The sequence below is a fragment of the Cucumis sativus genome, chromosome 1 (assembly GCF_000004075.3).
Source record: "Cucumis sativus cultivar 9930 chromosome 1, Cucumber_9930_V3, whole genome shotgun sequence".
Lineage (NCBI taxonomy): Eukaryota > Viridiplantae > Streptophyta > Magnoliopsida > Cucurbitales > Cucurbitaceae > Cucumis > Cucumis sativus.
In genome coordinates, this window is record NC_026655.2 from 27,536,405 (window position 1) to 27,553,764 (window position 17,360).

The window sequence follows — 17,360 nt, forward strand, 5'->3', positions numbered from 1 at the left end:
TATATGAATTGGGTTGGGTTGGATTTTTTCGGACTGAGTTGGATGAATCCAATCCAACCCGAGTTAATATAATATAATACATATATTATATTTTATTATTTATTTAATAAAAGTTAAATAATTAGGTTAAGAAATAAGAAGCCTTGTTCCTCTCTTCTCCATTTTTGATTTCTCTTCCTTGTGATCGTCATCTCCTCCTCTTCTCAGTTCCTCGTCATTCACCTCCTCCTTGTTTATGAAATTCCTTCAAAGTATGTTATGAATTATTTTATGTTTTTTGCTTTTTTGAGTTCAAGATTGATAGTAGAGAAGAGAGAAACGGTGTACAACCTGACAACCTAACCCATATTTTATTGGTTGGGTGAGAAACTTAGTTCGGGTTATTCAGGTTGTTAACCTAACTAACCCGAAAACACATGGATTGGGTTGGGAACGTCTCCCAACTAGTTTACACCTCTAGTTATTAAGCCTGACACAAAAAAATAACCTAAAAAAAATCATAAACCACCCCAAACTATGTGGTGAGTTACAATAAGGCTTAGTAAGGATATTTGCTATTTGTTGCTTTGTGGGCACATAGTTGAGATGAACCACTTCATTGTCGACTTTTTCTCGAGATAAAGTGTATGAATTTCAATGGTTTTGTCATATCATGTATTGGAGATGAACAATGTTTACTTACTCACTTGGGACTCTTTTGATCCATATACCTTCACACAAGCGTTGAGAAAGTGCTTTGAATTCAGCTTCTGCTCTAACTTCTTACAACCACATACTCCTTTTTACTTCTTCATGTAACAAAAGATTGCTCCATATGAAGGAACTAAATAGTCCTTCATTGGGTAGAGAACATACTTCAATGTTTATTTTATTAGTTAATTTCCTAAAAAATAGTCCTTCTTGGGAGTCTTTGGGTTTTCTCAAAACAAAATAAAAAAAAATGTTAAATGGAGAATAATTAACCAAACTAAGTTAATATTTTATAGTTATTAGATTAAGACATAAATTATTCAAGTATCACGCAGATCGCGATCCGCGTGACACGAGACAAGAACCGTCCATAAGCATCCGAAATCAACGGTTCCAATTAACTCAAAAACTTTCCCGCCCCATCTTCATAAATGTTTCCTATAAATACCAAACCAAAAACTCACTCTTCAGCGAACAACAATCAAACTTCTTCAAATCCAAGATCTCCGAAATTCCCTTCTGAATCTCTATCACAAATGGCAAGAACAAAGCAAACAGCAAGAAAATCAACGGGAGGAAAGGCGCCAAGGAAGCAGCTAGCAACAAAGGCAGCGAGGAAGTCAGCTCCGGCGACCGGAGGAGTGAAGAAGCCGCATAGATTCCGTCCAGGGACGGTGGCACTGAGGGAAATCAGGAAGTACCAAAAGAGCACGGAGCTTCTAATAAGAAAGCTTCCGTTTCAAAGGCTGGTGAGGGAGATCGCTCAGGATTTCAAGACGGATCTCCGGTTTCAGAGCAGCGCGGTGGCGGCTCTTCAGGAGGCGGCGGAGGCGTATTTGGTAGGGTTGTTTGAGGATACAAATCTTTGTGCTATTCATGCAAAGAGAGTTACGATTATGCCTAAGGATATTCAATTGGCCAGGAGAATTAGAGGGGAGAGGGCTTGAGATTTGTCGAATGGAGTAGTTAGTTAATTGGAATGTGGATTTGTGTACACTAGAACGGAATTAGGGTTCTTGTTCTTCAAAAAAACAAGAAATAGTGAAGTTTAATCTAAGCTAAAGTTCATTGGTTTCTTTTTCTAGTTGTGGATGCTTTTTTTTTAACTAACTTTTTAAAATTGTGAATTTGATCTGAAGTGTTGTATTGGTTAGAGTTTTTTAACTTGAAGTAAACATAACCACATTAATTATATAATGTTTCTATTGATAGAAATATGCCAATATTATCACTGAATGATATTTTGTTTTTATTAAAAGTGCTTTAAAGGATTTTTATTGAAGAAACAAATATAATTTTTTCCTAGAACTCATCCTAAACAATTTTTTTCCTAGAACTCATCCTAAACAAATTTTTTCCTATTACAATCTAACTAGAACGAGATATAAATTCAACATAAACCAAAAAGTAAAAATTGGGACTAATATCATAGCACAATTATTTATGTTATCATATAGCTTACTACATCTTCAATACAATCTTCCTAAATTTGGTTGACGCACATAAGCAAATAGCTATAATGCTTATGTTCCTTACTTCATTATTTATGGATACATTCCTAAATCATAACACTGAAAAATTAGCTTTCTTACTTCAATCCTTTTCAACAGAGTCTGCTTTCTTAATCTAAAATAACATACAACGATTTAAAGAAAACTTCTTATCATCAGTTGCAACTTGCAAATAGATCTATATACGTAGACTCTGGGAGGACATACATACCACGAACACAATGCCTAAGTTCTGAAGGCATTTTCCGATTAGTCGATAGCCACGGCTTCTTTGAGTTGCAAATTTTTCATGTACTTACACATTCTCCATCAATCTTGGCTTCTAACATGATTGGCTCTTCTGGGAAATCATGATCAAGGATGAATTCTGAAACCAATCCTTCCAAAAGTTACGACTTGGACAAAAGGGAAGCCAATTAGCTTAAAGAACAACAATACTCATCATCATCTTCGTCGATTTTAAGACTATATCATATGTGTATGTATGTAGGAATTGAGCCACCTAAACAATGCAATCCGAATTGCCATTCTAATGAACCTTAAATGAAATCACAATGAAAAAAGAGAACTGAGAAGAGAAGGGTTTCATGTAAGGGGAAAAATTCACAAATGCAATAAATTGAAAATACATGGGGCATTGGCTTCGCTAAAATCTCCAGGAACTTGGACGTACAGATATTTTAATTATAGCAATGTCCATATAGCAAACTCTGAATGAAGCACAAAAAATACGGTAAAAATACATTTTTGGTTCTCAAATCTTTATGGAAGCAACATTTTAGTCCCTAAACGATGGTTTGTAACGATTTAATCTCTGTTTTTCCAAATTTGTAACAATGTTAGTCCCTACTGTAAAAAAAATTATTAAATTTGGATGCAGATCTTTATTATTTTATGATGTAGATTTAGTATTTTTTTTCAAAAAATGCTGGATATCTAATTAGTTTATTGATTTATTTATGCAATAAATCTCACTAAACATTAACACTAATTTCTATGATAACTAAATTGGTACAGAATAAAACAAATAATGCATTAAAATCCTTGACACAAAACAAACCTTGGTTCCAGCAAAGATGGTGCCATTAAGAGGGTGAGCAGCACAAGCAGTAACTCCTTCAGACAATTTGACAAACCTGTTCTGTCGTTTTTTGTGCTCCGCCTCAGCACCACATAGTTCATCACTAGAACACCAAAGGTTACAATAAACAAAAGGCAAGAATATATATCAATACCTTCTCCATAAATAAATGTTTCAAAAACATAGAATGTTAGAGGCATGATACTTGAGTTTCTTACTTGTATTCTACATGGCTGGGAGAGCGGGAGTCAGGATGAAAATCCAAAAGGTGAATGCCTTCATCAGAAGAAGATCCAACCACATAGATCTATGTAAAAGTACATCATTGAAAAAGAAAGAAAAAGAATGTAAGAAACTCAAAACTGAATAAAATTTGAGGAATTTGTTTTAGAACTTGCTATGAACAGATGCACATGCTATAGATAATGCAAGAGAGATTCTATATCAAAATTTGCATGTACAAAAATTCCTGGATCAAAATTTGCAAATAAGATTCCTAGCTTTGCAGTTGACTTTAACGGCATAATTTAAACTTCTCTTCACTTGGTCTACAACCTTAAGTGCCAGGACTATTTTGACAATTCAAACCTAATACATAGGAAATATGTAAATTATGAGGTGGCCAACAAAGCAAGCAGGAAAAAGAAAGGTTACAGAGAGTCAAAGAAAAACTGACCAACAATATGTTGTGCTCAGTGTTTTTTAGAACTCAAGGCGCAATATTTTTAAAACACTGGTTGTGCTGTATGGTTAAAAAGTTAAATAGAACTATTCTAGTCATGCACATATTCATATATAATACCGGGTTTCTAATAGTAAAAATGATGAAACAAAATAGAAGCACAAGTCAGTAACTTACAGAATCTGTTGGCAGCCATGATGGTTTCCTCAAAAATAATTGATCTGTGGGGATGTTGGAATCATTTCTACTCTTTCCAAACAAAAATAAACAGAGTTAGAAAACTATCTGATGCTCCACATAATGAATATATTCAACTTTACAAATGTTTTAAGTTTACTTACATCCAAGCTGGGGGAGGGCAATGAATATGTGTGACCTGAAAATTATAAACATCCAAAATACCTGACCTGAAGAATCATAAGAAATTTTTAATCCTGGATTATCTTTTAATATATGAAATGGCTAAAATTTATTATAACCTCTAAGTTTAAACTTCTGGGTGTAGATATTTCACATGTTATAAATGCAATAAAATATCTAACGGTCAACTATTTATAATGTTATTCCTCATCTTAACAGTCTACATGTTAGATGAGTGAAAAATATTATCCGAGTCCACATGTAGGAAAAAATACTGAAAAAAATTATTAAATGATTTCTCGTGGGAAAGGAAAACCCTCAATGCCATTTTAGGTAAATTCATTGTTGAATCTAAGGAGCACAAGTCCCAAAATACAACCATGCCTGACGTGTGAGAAATTTTTACGTGTGTGTGTGTGTGGTGGTGGTGGGCTTGGTGTAGATGAGTTTTACATTCCTAGAATAGATATATTCTACTTAATACTAATACTTAGCTTTCAAGTTTAAATTGAGTATTTATCTGAACTTCGTAGGAAAATAGAGAAATATCAAGCTGAAAAGAAAAATTCTAAGCTACTAAACTTCAGCTTAGAGTCCTAAGACTACCTAAAATGTTAATGCTGGGCCTACGTACTATATTAGTTAGGGCTTACCAGGTCAGTTGCAAGCCCTCATCACACGAGATTTTTTATTCAGTTTTGTGAGAATTAAACAGGTCCAAAACTTATCAAATTTATCTCCCTTTTGTTTTCCTTTCTTTTATTGTTCTGCCCTAAGCTGAACAAATTTTCATTATACTATTCTCTAAACTTTTCTTCAAGGCTAAGAAGTACAAGATATGAACACTCTGTACTTAAACTATCGAGGATCATTCCGGTGAGTTCAGTTATTGTTTTTGTTCTCAATGCGTGTGAATGACTGTTCCACGACCAGAGATCTAGTCTAAGGTTGCAAGTTGGCTAAAAAAGGAGTTAAAGAAATTTGTTCCGAACACTAAAAGAGTCCGTAAATCCTAGGATTTTTCATATAGCCAATTGATCAAGTAGTTGAATACTTGTAATCACCAAAAATAACACCAACACAGATTAAGTGATCAATCACTAGAAGTAGACATTGAAAAGAATAGAATGCCTTGGGTCAACTTATTCCTATAGCTAAGAGAGAGAAAATATGATCCATTTGTACTAGTGAAGAGAGCAGGAAATTAATACTTCCTAGTAAATGAAGATGATAGATGGAAACTATGCTATTTTTAATTGTCAGAAAAGGAAAAGCTTTTCACCATGGCTCAACTGATATAAACTATTGATCGCATTCGTGAGCTCATATTAAGAATGATACTTGAGAACAAAAGATTGTAAAAGATGCTAATGTGAGAACAAGATACCATAAGAAATGCTAAATAAATGCTTATCAACATTCCAACTGTGCAGGGAAAGTTGTGCAGAATGGTTCACTATCGATAGATTCATTACTTGATGAAGGAATATGAAGTTTCTCTTTCCAACTTACCAACCGTCATCTAGATGGAAGGCCAACTGATATGGGCACGCTGGATTGAAATCAATAGAGTGTATTTCCTTCGGCATGATGTTTGTTTGCTCCTGCATTGTGATGAAAGATTGACAAGGTAAACCACATCTAATGAAAATGAAGTCTTAAAATATAGCTTGTTATTCAATGGGAACTTATATTGCTTATATGGAAATAGGCTGGTCTGAAGTAAAATTTAATTTTTACGTCCAATCAAAACATCATAATTGTTCTCACAGTGCCTGACTGCCCGCAGGTTTGTATTCAATTTCCACAGAATTTACATGCTAAAAGAAATATATTCCTTTTGACATGCGAAGAAATGATCACTTGATGCTTTTCAATTGAACAAGAAATTCCTCATCCCTACATTCACTACTAAAGAAGTTCCACATTTCAGAGACAGCAGAACAAAAATTCATCTCCATATAATTTTGGTTGAAAAACCCATCCTGGCTTAATTTTCTTGGCTTAGAACGGCACCTTGAACCCCATATTTTCTTTCCTTTTATGTTTAGCTGATAGTATTGTAGTAAAGGTTACATTTTCTTAGTCTATTCATTTTTCCTTGCTTGTAGATGGTCGACTAGGTTTTACTATTTTTACTTTTTCCCTTCCTGGAGTTTTTCTAGTTAAAAGTTAAAACCATATGTTTAGTTTGACATTTTATCAACTAAACAAATATATAGAAAATTATACTTCTTTTTCACCAATATGGTATCACACTATACCCTTCCCTAGTTGTCTCTTAATTTTGAAAGTAGCTGATGGCCGACTCATAAAGATTGGCAATAGTTCAGGTTTTGAGTGGGGGATGGCACCTTTCTTGGTAATGAGGTTCATCTGCAGGAAGGAAGAAGAGGTCTACGTAAGGGTACTAATACGGGTTTATAGATGGAAGTAATATGGTATTAATAAGGGCATCAGGATAACTACCTGGGGAGTTAGTGTAACTTGTTACAAAAAGAGGGAGCGGGATTGAGGGAGGACAGACAGTTGTTGAGTTCTTTAGGGTTTTGGCTTGAGTTAGCATACTCAAGAGAGAGGTTCTGAGTGGCTTATACTTCGTTTATCTTGTAGTTTTTGATGTTTTATATTTCAATATATTCAGTTTTAATTGTCAAGAGTAGGTATCCTTTTTATTTAGTAATTTGTAAGGCCTTTTATCCTAGGAAATTTGTGTTCTTTTTAATGAGAACCTTTGTGGCATCAGTCAGATTGCCTCCAATAACAAATGCCTTATTTCATTCTCTCTTCTTGGTGGAGTACTGGAATTTGTTGCAAAATGCTCTAGATGGTGTTTGCTCATGCATGCCATGCCACCATATTTTACATTTTACCAGTGATTTTTGTGGGATGTTCCTTTAAGGAAGATGCGCAAACTTATGACTGTCCTTTAATCGTTCCTTCTTATGGGAGGATCTTCAACAACCCTCATTCTTCTATTAAGGATTTTCTTGATTTAGTATTGCTCAATGTTCTTTCTTGGTGTAAATGTAGACAATCTTTTAAGAATTATAGTCTCGTTCTTTGATTTATGATTGGCAATACTTCTACTAAGCCACTGTTGGTGCCCATTGCATCTTTTAAATCAGAAATTTCAGTTTTTGAAAGGAAAAGAAAAAAAAAAAAGCAGACATGCATCTTCAACAGTCCCCACCCTTTTTTATTGAAAGAAATAGTAGACGAATATATGTTAGTGAAATTTAAAGTACCTTCAAAGTCCCAATTTTCTCAATCAATGAGGCTAGCTTAAACGATTTTAGAGGAGGGTGGCACACCTGCATGACAAATATTAAATGATGCTCCAATATAGAATCTACTGGAAGAAAAAATCAAAAGATAATAGAAACATTATGCTGAAACTTTTCACTGGCACGTTAAGATGAGGTTTAAATTTTGATGTAAACTTAACTGCACTAGGTTAATTGATCTACAATCTGACTAACACACCAATGGGCGACTAAATTGTCGCATAAGATGTCCTACTCTGAGTAGATTGCTTATATTTGGCTTCTAAGATAAGAGTGATAGTCATCCGGTTGCCAACAATTTTTCCTTTCAATATGCAAGAGAGAGAAAAAAAATGGATGGAGAAAATGGTTTAGGTAATGTATCTTAATTGCATAAGTACACACATTCTGTTTCCTAAATTGCATTAAACTGTCCTGCACGGCCAATGAAAAGCAAAATCGGAAGAAAAAAAAAGAAGAAAGAAAACGAGAAAAGAATGCTCATGCCTATAAAATTGCATTCTGATTGCCTTTCGGATTTGCAATATGTATATGGACAACTATGGCATCCAGCCCCCATATAAAGTGAAGTCAGTTACTTTGCAAGAGAGAATCCATGCTATTTCATCTAAACTGATGTTTGAATGATTTAACCATTAAGAAACATTGCTTCTATTTGACAATAGCCATTGATTCCATAGCATCTAAACCTATGGTATGGTACAACAAAATTATCATATATAGGATGAAAAGGTACTAGGTCTTATACAAAGCACTCGATGTGTAATTACATGTCTTGCAGTAATCTGTCACCTAAGTTTAGGGCGTTTACTGCAAGTCTCAAGAATGCAACAATACCAAAAAACATACACGAAGCTATGAAAAGTCGTGAGTGGAAGATTGTTGTCATGGAAGAAAATGGGAGCACTTGAGAAGAATAAGACGAGATCTCTACACTCTTCCTAAAGAGCACAAGATAGTGGGATGTAAATAGGTGTTCACTTTGAAGTACAAATCAGATGGGACCTTAGATAGGTACAAGGCTAGGCTTGTTGCAAAAGGGTTCACTCAAACTTATGGGGTTGATTATTTAGAGACTTTTTCTCCTGTGGCAAAGTTAAACACAATCAAGGTTTTTTGTTTGTTGCAGTCAATAAAGAGTGGCCTCTCTATCAACTTGATATAAAAAATGCTTTCCCAAATGGTGATTTGGAAGAAGTGTACATGAGTCCTCCTCCAGGCTCTGAAGCTTAGTTTAACCACCAAGTGTAAATAAGGTTTTTCGTTAGAAGTAGTGCTGAAGCCAAATACAAAGAGCTATGAGTTTGGAAATCTGTGAAGAGACCTGGCTGCAAAGAGTTTTGTCAGACCTTCACCAAAACTGTGAGCTACCTATAAGCATAGCCAATAACCTAGTTCAACATGATAGAACGAAACATGTGGAGATAAACACACTTTGTAAAAGAGAAACTTGATAGTGGTGGTATCTGTATCCCGTACATTCCTTCTAGTCAAATTGTTGATGTCCTTACCAAAGGATTACTCAGGCAAAGCTTTGACCATTGTGTTAGCAGTTGGGCCTAATTGACATCTAGGCTCCAACTTGAGGAGGAGTGTTGGAAATTAGGGGCTAGTGGAGTGTTTATAGCCCCAAGGGTATTTGTGTAATATATTGTACCCTAGTTTTATTTCTTTTTTGTTAGGGCTCATTATAGCCTATATATATATTCTTCCCTCTTGTACTCTTTTGATTATTGAAAATAATAAGAGCGGCTTCTAACGTGGTTTTTTTCTCCCTGTACTAGGGTTTTCCACGTATATCTTGTCTTCTTCTTTTCAATAAAATGAAATGAGACTAATGCTCAAAGTAAAAGTGAATTATACAAAGAGCTAGAATCCCTAAGGGACAAAGAATCTGGAAAACAAATACACGAACAAACAAAACGAAGCCAAAGACCATTACAAAATTCAAACAAAGTGGAAAAATCAAACTGGCAAAACAAAAAAAAACAAATGAAATGTTGTAAAAGGGACAAAAATGCACCAAAAATCCAGAGCCATGAAAGAAGTAATCTTTGAAAATGCAATTGAAGAAGTTGTTTCTACAGTGAAGACTAACAATCACCCAGTTCCAACTGAACCAGCTGTGAAATTGGGAAATGTTTATGACAAATTTGCAATTTAGCAAGTGAAATGAGGATTATTGCAGATAAACAAACTAGTGAAGAACATAACAACAAGATTAGTCGGTTATTTGCCAGGGAACCGCCTAGCTTTGGAGAAGATATTGACCCCTGAGATGCTAAACACTGGATTTTGAAGTTAGAGAACATCTTATATTTGATAGATTGTTCAAATAAGCAGAAGGTTTCTTTTGTTAGTTTAAGACTGAATGATGTTGCACTTTATTGGAGTCTGATAGGTTACATTTACATGGGAGAAGTTTAAGGTTGTTTGAGAAGAGAGATTTAACTCATTGGTTGAAGTAAGAGACGTATCAGGAACTCTGTAATTTGTAACAAGGAGATAGAACCGTAACTGTGTTTGATGAACAATTCATTAAGTTGTCTTTTCTTGCTTATGAATTTTTTCCAGATGAAGCTTGGAAAGCTTAATTGTTGATAATGGTTTAAGGGCACATATTAGGGTACAACATTGCTTTGTACATAGTATGTCGTACCCTGAGGTTAGAAACTTTGCATTAATGATGGAATAACTGATTAACAATCAAGAAATTTGAAGTAGAAAGAATAGTAGAAGCAAACAGATTTTGCAGGTTCCGTTATGAATCATCTACACTACTCAATGCAGGTATTGACTGTTAATTGTTTGTTCACTACTTCACTTGAAAGTTTCATAGTTTTAGGAAGTCTTTTTGATAGTGTTTTGTTCTTCCTCTAGTTACAGAACTTATTGAAAGAATTGATTATTCATGAAAAAAAATGTGTGAAAATTATTATGATTAAATCAAAAGGGGAACAAAATAAGAACAAGCTTAGAAGTTAGAACAAAGGTGAGCAAGAAGGTACTTGCTTCATATCTCATCTTTTTTTCAGAAACAAAAAACAGAAAAAAAAAGTATCAAACTAACCCTTTCATCAATGGCTAAAAATAATTAGACCTATTACCTCCTTCCTTATAATATACAAAAATTTGTTAGTTCTATTACCTCTTTATGGTTTTGAAAAGCACCAGATGTTCTCCCTCCGCGAAGATCCCAAATATAGATGACTCCATGCTTACCAGCACCAAAGATAATCTAAACCAAGATATCAATGTTTCAGACAATGTGACCAAACTCATTAACTACGAGAGATGTAATGAAAGAAAATGAAAGAACGTGACTCATAGAAAACAAAATCGTCCACATGTTAGAACAGCAAGAACCTGATTTTCAACATTCAGCTGGATTCTGTTAAGGGTACAGCATGAGTTACTGGTAAGCTCGAGACATGGAAGTATTCCAATTCTTCTGTCCCACATATTGATTACGCCACATGTATCAGATGCAAGTAATCTACAAAATTGTTCATGGAGGACAATATATATATCTTCAACTTTTTTCTAAGAATAAAGATAGACATGACTTATCTAAGGTGTTAAAACATTGAAAGTTCGGGTGTTCAGAAGAAATCAATAGTTAGCATTATCAGTCACCATATTAAAGACTTTGTCTGAACACAACTTAAACTTGATCGATCCATCATAAATGTACTGAAAGAAGAGTATCAAGTTGTTAAACCCCAAATTTTATATACATATAAACGAAGGGGCAGGAACGGAATTGCACAGAAGACAAGAGCGGCATAAACACTGGGGAGGAGAAGAATCATTGAGGAACCACAGAAAAGCTGTTATAAACGGAAAGTGTGGGAACCAGTGTAGGCAGGCTATTTTTGGTAAAGGCTGGTAGAGGCTTTTATAGGAGTTCCAGCTCTCTCGAATGTGCTGGTTTTGCTACTTTCTTTCCATTCTCTAATCTCTTGTCTTTTCTTTTAGCTTGCTGAATTGTTCTGTATCGTGGCTCTTGTTTCCTTCTTAAGGCTTGTAATAGTGACTTTGGTGCTCTTTATTATCAATATCAAAGCTATCAGAGCAGTCAGCTCTGTTCTATCACATTTTGTGTTAGGTTTCACTGAGTGCAGGGGAAGGAGGAACCTAACACAAGTTTCAGGCAACTTTACGTAAAGGTCAATCCATACACATGATTTTTTGGCACATTTTTTAGTCTTTAGCACGCTTGTTTTCTGTAGGCAAAACTTCTTTTTTTGTTACCCTGTTTCCTTTGTATTCCTTTTATACCTTTTGTAGATCAGTGACTATTTGTATGAGATTGATCTTATTAAATCAAATAGAGAAAAATGAAGACTTCATTGTTATTCAACATGGTATCAAAATTGACTATTTGCATTGTTTCTCTTCCTCTGCTCCATCTATATCATTCAAATTAGCTATACTCATCGCTGCATCACTTGGTAAAGTTGAAATTAGCCATCATATCTCTTTCTGGAGTTTTCTTTTTTTTTTTTTGCAGGAGCTGAGAGTCTTTATATGAAGTGTGATATATGACTCGATTTAACATCTCTTTTGAATGCTTGCTTCTAAGGAGTTTTGTAACTATCTTTGGGTTCTTATTCTCAACAATTGAAGCTCTTTCTTGCAATCTCAAACTTAGTTTCTTTGTATAGGATATAACAATAATGGAGTTTTTCTTGTCTATCCATTTGTATTGTAGTATTCATATTTCTTACTGAAAGCATCGTTTTTAATATCCATACACAGCATATACATACATATGTTTGTTTCTATACATATATTTATGCATACGTAAGTATATTACAAAAAAGAAGTAACATTCAAGGTAACTTTAAAGTTGATACTCAATCCTAAAATGTGAAGGGAAAAGACAACCCCATAAGAATAGAAACAAATATTTTTTTATAAGAAACTATGCTTTCATGGAGAAAAATGAAAGAATAACAAGCACACAAAAAAGAAAGAAAGAGAAGTCCAGCCAAAATGGAGTCCAAAAACAAACTACAAAAAGGAACTTCAATCAGGCAAAGTCAAACCAAAATCATAATTGCAAAGAGGCCTCCGGTAACGATGTGATGATGCTCATACAGAGGTATTAAATCTCCAAATGTCCCCACAAAACCTCTCAGTCTCTCCAAAGATTCAATTATTACGATCAAGCCAAATCCCAAATAGATAAAGCTTTTTATCAATTCACTCTGTCCAAGATTATGAATTATATAATAGTCGCACACCTATTGACCAACATAAAAAATTAAATATAAGGAGTTGTTTGACCAACCTTGAATTATCCGAAAAAAATGCTATATCAGATAAACCTTTATGATTATCTGACCCCATATTGTTGATTCTTTGTCTTACTCTCAACACCTACAAGGATAGTGGAAAAATCATCAGTCCATGATCAGACAGATGTTAACTATACTTAAGCAATAGTTCATTTTCAACGGTGAAAAGAAATAGAAAAAGAATGGTATGGTGACAATTGTATCAATTAAGTTCTTTAAAGCAAAACATGCTAAAAACAATATGCCCTTTGTTGACAAACTAGACATAATAAAAAAGATAAGACAAATTTTCACCAATCGTACAAGCAAACTTTTTATTTGCACAAGCAAGCTGCTCCATTTTGAGTGTTGTCTCTCTCTGATACACACATGTATATATAGATTTACGTTAAACAAGACATTGTTCTACATGAAGTAAATTGTATTGGTACTTGGTATTGTTAACAAAATGGAAGCTTAGAAAGCGTGGCATTTTTTTTTTGTAAAATGAGAAACTTCAGGATTTAGCAAATGTACGTTGTAATCGCCAACAGATTTAGTGTAAGCCCGGGGGCTATTCTCTCTATATAATATATATATAAAACTGAAATAATACCAATACCAGAAGCTAACCTAGTGGTAAACCTGTCTCCTACCCTCTCTAGACCTAGGTTCAAGCCCCAACTTCTTACATATTTTTCCAAATTATTTTTACTAAGCTATGAAGTTCCCTCTCAAAAAAATCTCTGGATCTACCACGGGTTGTAATTGAAGGATATAAAAATCCGATTGAAACCTGTAAGTTAATACAAAAGTGAAAGAACTTACTTCGACTGGCTTAGAAGAAATATAACCAATGTCAAATATCTTTAGTTCCTTACTTTTCATGGATGTACAGACCACCTAAGTAGAGAACATAAGTTAGTAAACAGCAAATATAGGAAGACTCCACTAATAAATACATGATTCAACATCAGCTTTAGCATAAACAACGTGCACATTCATGGGGTTCAAAGTAGAAACAATGAAGTTGCATACAACACAGTTAAATAAAAGATACCCCATCATTATAGGAACGTTTACATTAGCATATGACTCCAACACATAACAAGTAAGTCATTGTCCATACTGCAGCAGGTCCTAAGTTGGGGAAAATAAACCATACAAGATGCTAGTTATAGGTAAGTTTTATATTTTAGAATTCAGAATATGTAATTCTTTTGTGATCTTTAATAGTTCACAGCATCAGACTAAATTGCTTCACACAAATCCTTTTGTAATTACATCAAGCAAGGAAACAACTAGGATAATGATCTTGGCATTGGAATAACAACCAGTATTTAGAATGTTCATTGAACTACCATAGCCATGTATTGAGAAAAAAATTGTATTCACATAATTACAAGGAAATGAATTGAGCAAGAACCTCATCTTGGTTGTCAGGATTCCACCGCACAAAGTCGAGCTGTTCATTTAGGGAAAGGTGCAGTAATTGTTTGTTCTCGTTTTCACTCAAGCCTATTAGTAAAAGGAAGGTACTTTAGCAATCAAAATACTCAAATGCTCTCTGTTCAGAGATATATATACTGTGTAAAAACACGCACACTGTTTTTCCTATGAAGCATAGAACAAAAAGAAAAAGAAACGTAGACAAACTAACTGAAGAACAGAACATGAAGTACAATAGTCACCTGTTTCATTAGTCTGCAAATAAAGACTCTCAAAGTCGTGTACTGTTAGACAACCTGTTTTTGTTGCTGAAACCAAGTATATTCCCTGGAATTGATTTCCATAGAAGCGTTTTGGGAAAAACCAAAGAATAGACAGTAAGGATATTAAGAATGTAAGACACAATCTGAAGGTAGCGATCTAATAATTCACCTTGTTGTCGAAGTCCACGGCAGATATGCCTTGTCTGGCAAAAGAATGAAAATTAGCTTCTTTTTTCCCCCTTTCCTCTTTAGTCTTATTGTAGGGAGAAGAGAGGAAAGGTGATAAATATGGATAAGATTCATGAAGTAAGAAGTACTACAATCACTTAAATTGCATGAAGAATGATTTTCCAGATGAAAAAACAGGAAATGAAAGAAAATAAAAATGTAAGAACTAATCAAATGATACATAAACAGAAAACACGTCATTCTTTTCTATACATTATATATTCCTCAAAATGATAGGCTTTTCAGGAATTGGCAGCAGGATCTGGGTAACTGAAGAAGGTACACTACAATTTAAATTTAAAAACTTCACAGCTATCTAGGATTTAAAAGAAAAAAAAAAGAGAGACTCAGAATCAAAAATCGAACATTTTCGTATAATAATAATCGTTGAACCAAAGATAAAGAGGAAAAAAATCAAAACTATATCCCTTTGAAGAAAAAAGTCTTGGTTCTTGTTAACAACCGATGAACTGAAAATAAAAGAAGAAAATGAGTACTTATAGAGAGGCGAATTCTTTTACCCCAACAAAAAAACTAGTAAAGAATTGAATTAAACAACCAGAAAGAAAAAATAATAGTAATAGCAATAATAAAACAATCAATTCACATCCCATTGCTTAAAGATGATTCGATAGAAATGCACTGACTTCTTAAATGGCAGTTGATGACCTTGAGCTCCCTCAGTAATCCGATTCATCTGTAGACTCTACATCCTTAGCACAAACAGAACCCAATTCCAACCACACAATAATCAAAATGAAACCGAAAATTGAGTAGTGAACGACGTACACTCGTTGGACAAAAAACGCCATCTATATGATACAAGTGAGGAAATGCTCCAACCTTCATGAAATGAAAACCACGAACTACCATTACAAAATCTTCAAGAATATGGAGAGCATTTTACAAACCAAAATGCCAAAGGGAAAAAGAAAACGTCGAAAATGTACCTCTACATAAGATTGAACAAGTAGTCCAGACAATTCCTGGCGATACTTGGGATCCAACTTCCCATTCAGTTCTACAGTACTTAATTTCCACCTATTCCTGCTCACATAAACCAACGACGATATTGAACAGACATATCCAGAAAACAGAATGAAGGATACGAAATAATTGAATCAGAGACAAGACCTCCGGAACGGTTTAGGAATTTGCGGTATCGAATCAGACGGAACCAAGTACTTGTCCATGGCTGATGAAAGGGAGGTCGAATTTGAGTTTCCCCAACTGAGGATGCTCGAAGGAGAAGCTTGTATTTGTTCTTACCCACCACACCTTTTCTCTACCTTCTTTACGGTTCAGAGCTTCATTTGTCTTTGGCCAGATAAGAGCGACGACGGCCACTGGATATAGATAGTTTCCGGCCGGCCGTGGGGGTACAGTTCCGGCGAATGTAGTGTGTGAATTGTGATCGGTTGGGACTTTGAGCCTTCGTCAGCCGTTTTCCCGCCACTCGGCATTTTGCTAAACTGCGCACATTTCGAAGTATTTTATACTTCTTTGAATCTCAAATTACGCTTTTAACCCCTAACCGAATAACTTTTTTTTAGCTACCGTATTTGGATTGAATTTTTAAGTGATTAAATTAAAATATAAGTTGTTTCGAAAAGAAATTTGATGTTTGATTTAGGGTAAAAAATTAAAACTAACTTTTATAAAAATCAAATTTGAGTGTTTAATGATCAATCTCTCTCATTTGTATGAAACACTTCTATCAACAACTGTGACTATCTTCGCTAGTTATCCTTTGACATGTCAGACCCCATCCTAAGGTCACTTCACATGACCAAGTGGAGGTATGACTGTCTAGACACTCAACACATATCTCCTTGCAAGATAGCACGCTTAACGCCTAGTAAGCGAAATTAACTCAACAACAACCTTAACACAGCTTGATTCCTACTCTTTTTCCTTAACACTTTGCTCATACTTACAACCTTAAGCTATTAGACGACAAGAATCATAATGCAAGATAACAACAAAAACTTCTCTTTATTAACTTAACAACTTAAGTTCTAAATACACGATACAATACAAGCTTTTTTAAATATAAGGAACTACAAATAAAAGGCTTCCAATTCCTAGCTTGCTTCCCCTTTCCTTCTTTAGTGAGTGATGTTTTGGAAAACCTTTGAAGAATACAATACAATTAACAAAATCATTTTCATAAACCAGACCTTCAATGTCTTGCTTTAACACGTTAGTCAAATATTTAGTGAGTGGTGTTTTGGAAAACCTCTGAGGAAATACAATACAAGCAACAAATGCATTTTCATAAAGTAGGCTCTCAATGCCTTATTGATAATCATAAATCACAAATCACACATTAGTCTCTACTTATTCCTTTCCACCAAGAACATGAACCATTCTGTACTCATAGACTATTGGGATTCATTTCACTAGCATCACTTAGAGAATTTTCGGGTTCACTTCTCATTGCTTAGGCAGCTAACTCAATACGCTCCTTTCAACACATTGGCCAGCTTCTTAATGTCATGTAGTCCTTGCACCTCATGGTTGCATT

General features: G+C 34.5%; 2 protein-coding genes across 6 annotated transcripts; one reads left to right on the top strand and one right to left on the bottom strand.

The window, feature by feature from the left end:
• The first annotated feature begins 1,137 nt into the window (after window positions 1–1,137).
• On the top strand, window positions 1,138–1,774 carry LOC101210833 (histone H3.2). The gene has a single exon (XM_004138976.3). It carries the CDS (start codon window positions 1,227–1,229, stop codon window positions 1,635–1,637), a length of 411 nt encoding a protein of 136 aa, XP_004139024.2. The 5' UTR covers window positions 1,138–1,226; the 3' UTR covers window positions 1,638–1,774.
• A 314-nt stretch (window positions 1,775–2,088) lies between these two features.
• LOC101212781 lies at window positions 2,089–16,298 on the bottom strand. Of its 5 annotated transcripts, none has more exons than XM_031884323.1 (18): window positions 15,968–16,298; window positions 15,784–15,880; window positions 15,623–15,676; window positions 15,481–15,530; window positions 14,775–14,808; window positions 14,585–14,669; window positions 14,320–14,411; window positions 13,722–13,796; window positions 12,908–12,996; window positions 10,978–11,059; window positions 10,760–10,849; window positions 7,573–7,638; window positions 5,837–5,928; window positions 4,306–4,371; window positions 4,142–4,208; window positions 3,501–3,589; window positions 3,262–3,385; window positions 2,089–2,568 (listed from the first exon to the last, which is right to left on the bottom strand). In XM_031884323.1, the coding sequence occupies exons 1-18, from the start codon at window positions 16,024–16,026 to the stop codon at window positions 2,524–2,526; spliced, it is 1,356 nt and encodes a 451-aa protein (XP_031740183.1). In that variant the 5' UTR covers window positions 16,027–16,298; the 3' UTR covers window positions 2,089–2,523. The 5 variants fall into 5 exon arrangements, with proteins under 5 accessions (XP_031740183.1, XP_031740180.1, XP_011660121.1 ...); XM_031884320.1 differs by having other exon boundaries at window positions 10,978–11,062; XM_011661819.2 differs by having other exon boundaries at window positions 10,978–11,107.
• Between the last annotated feature and the right edge of the window lie 1,062 nt (window positions 16,299–17,360).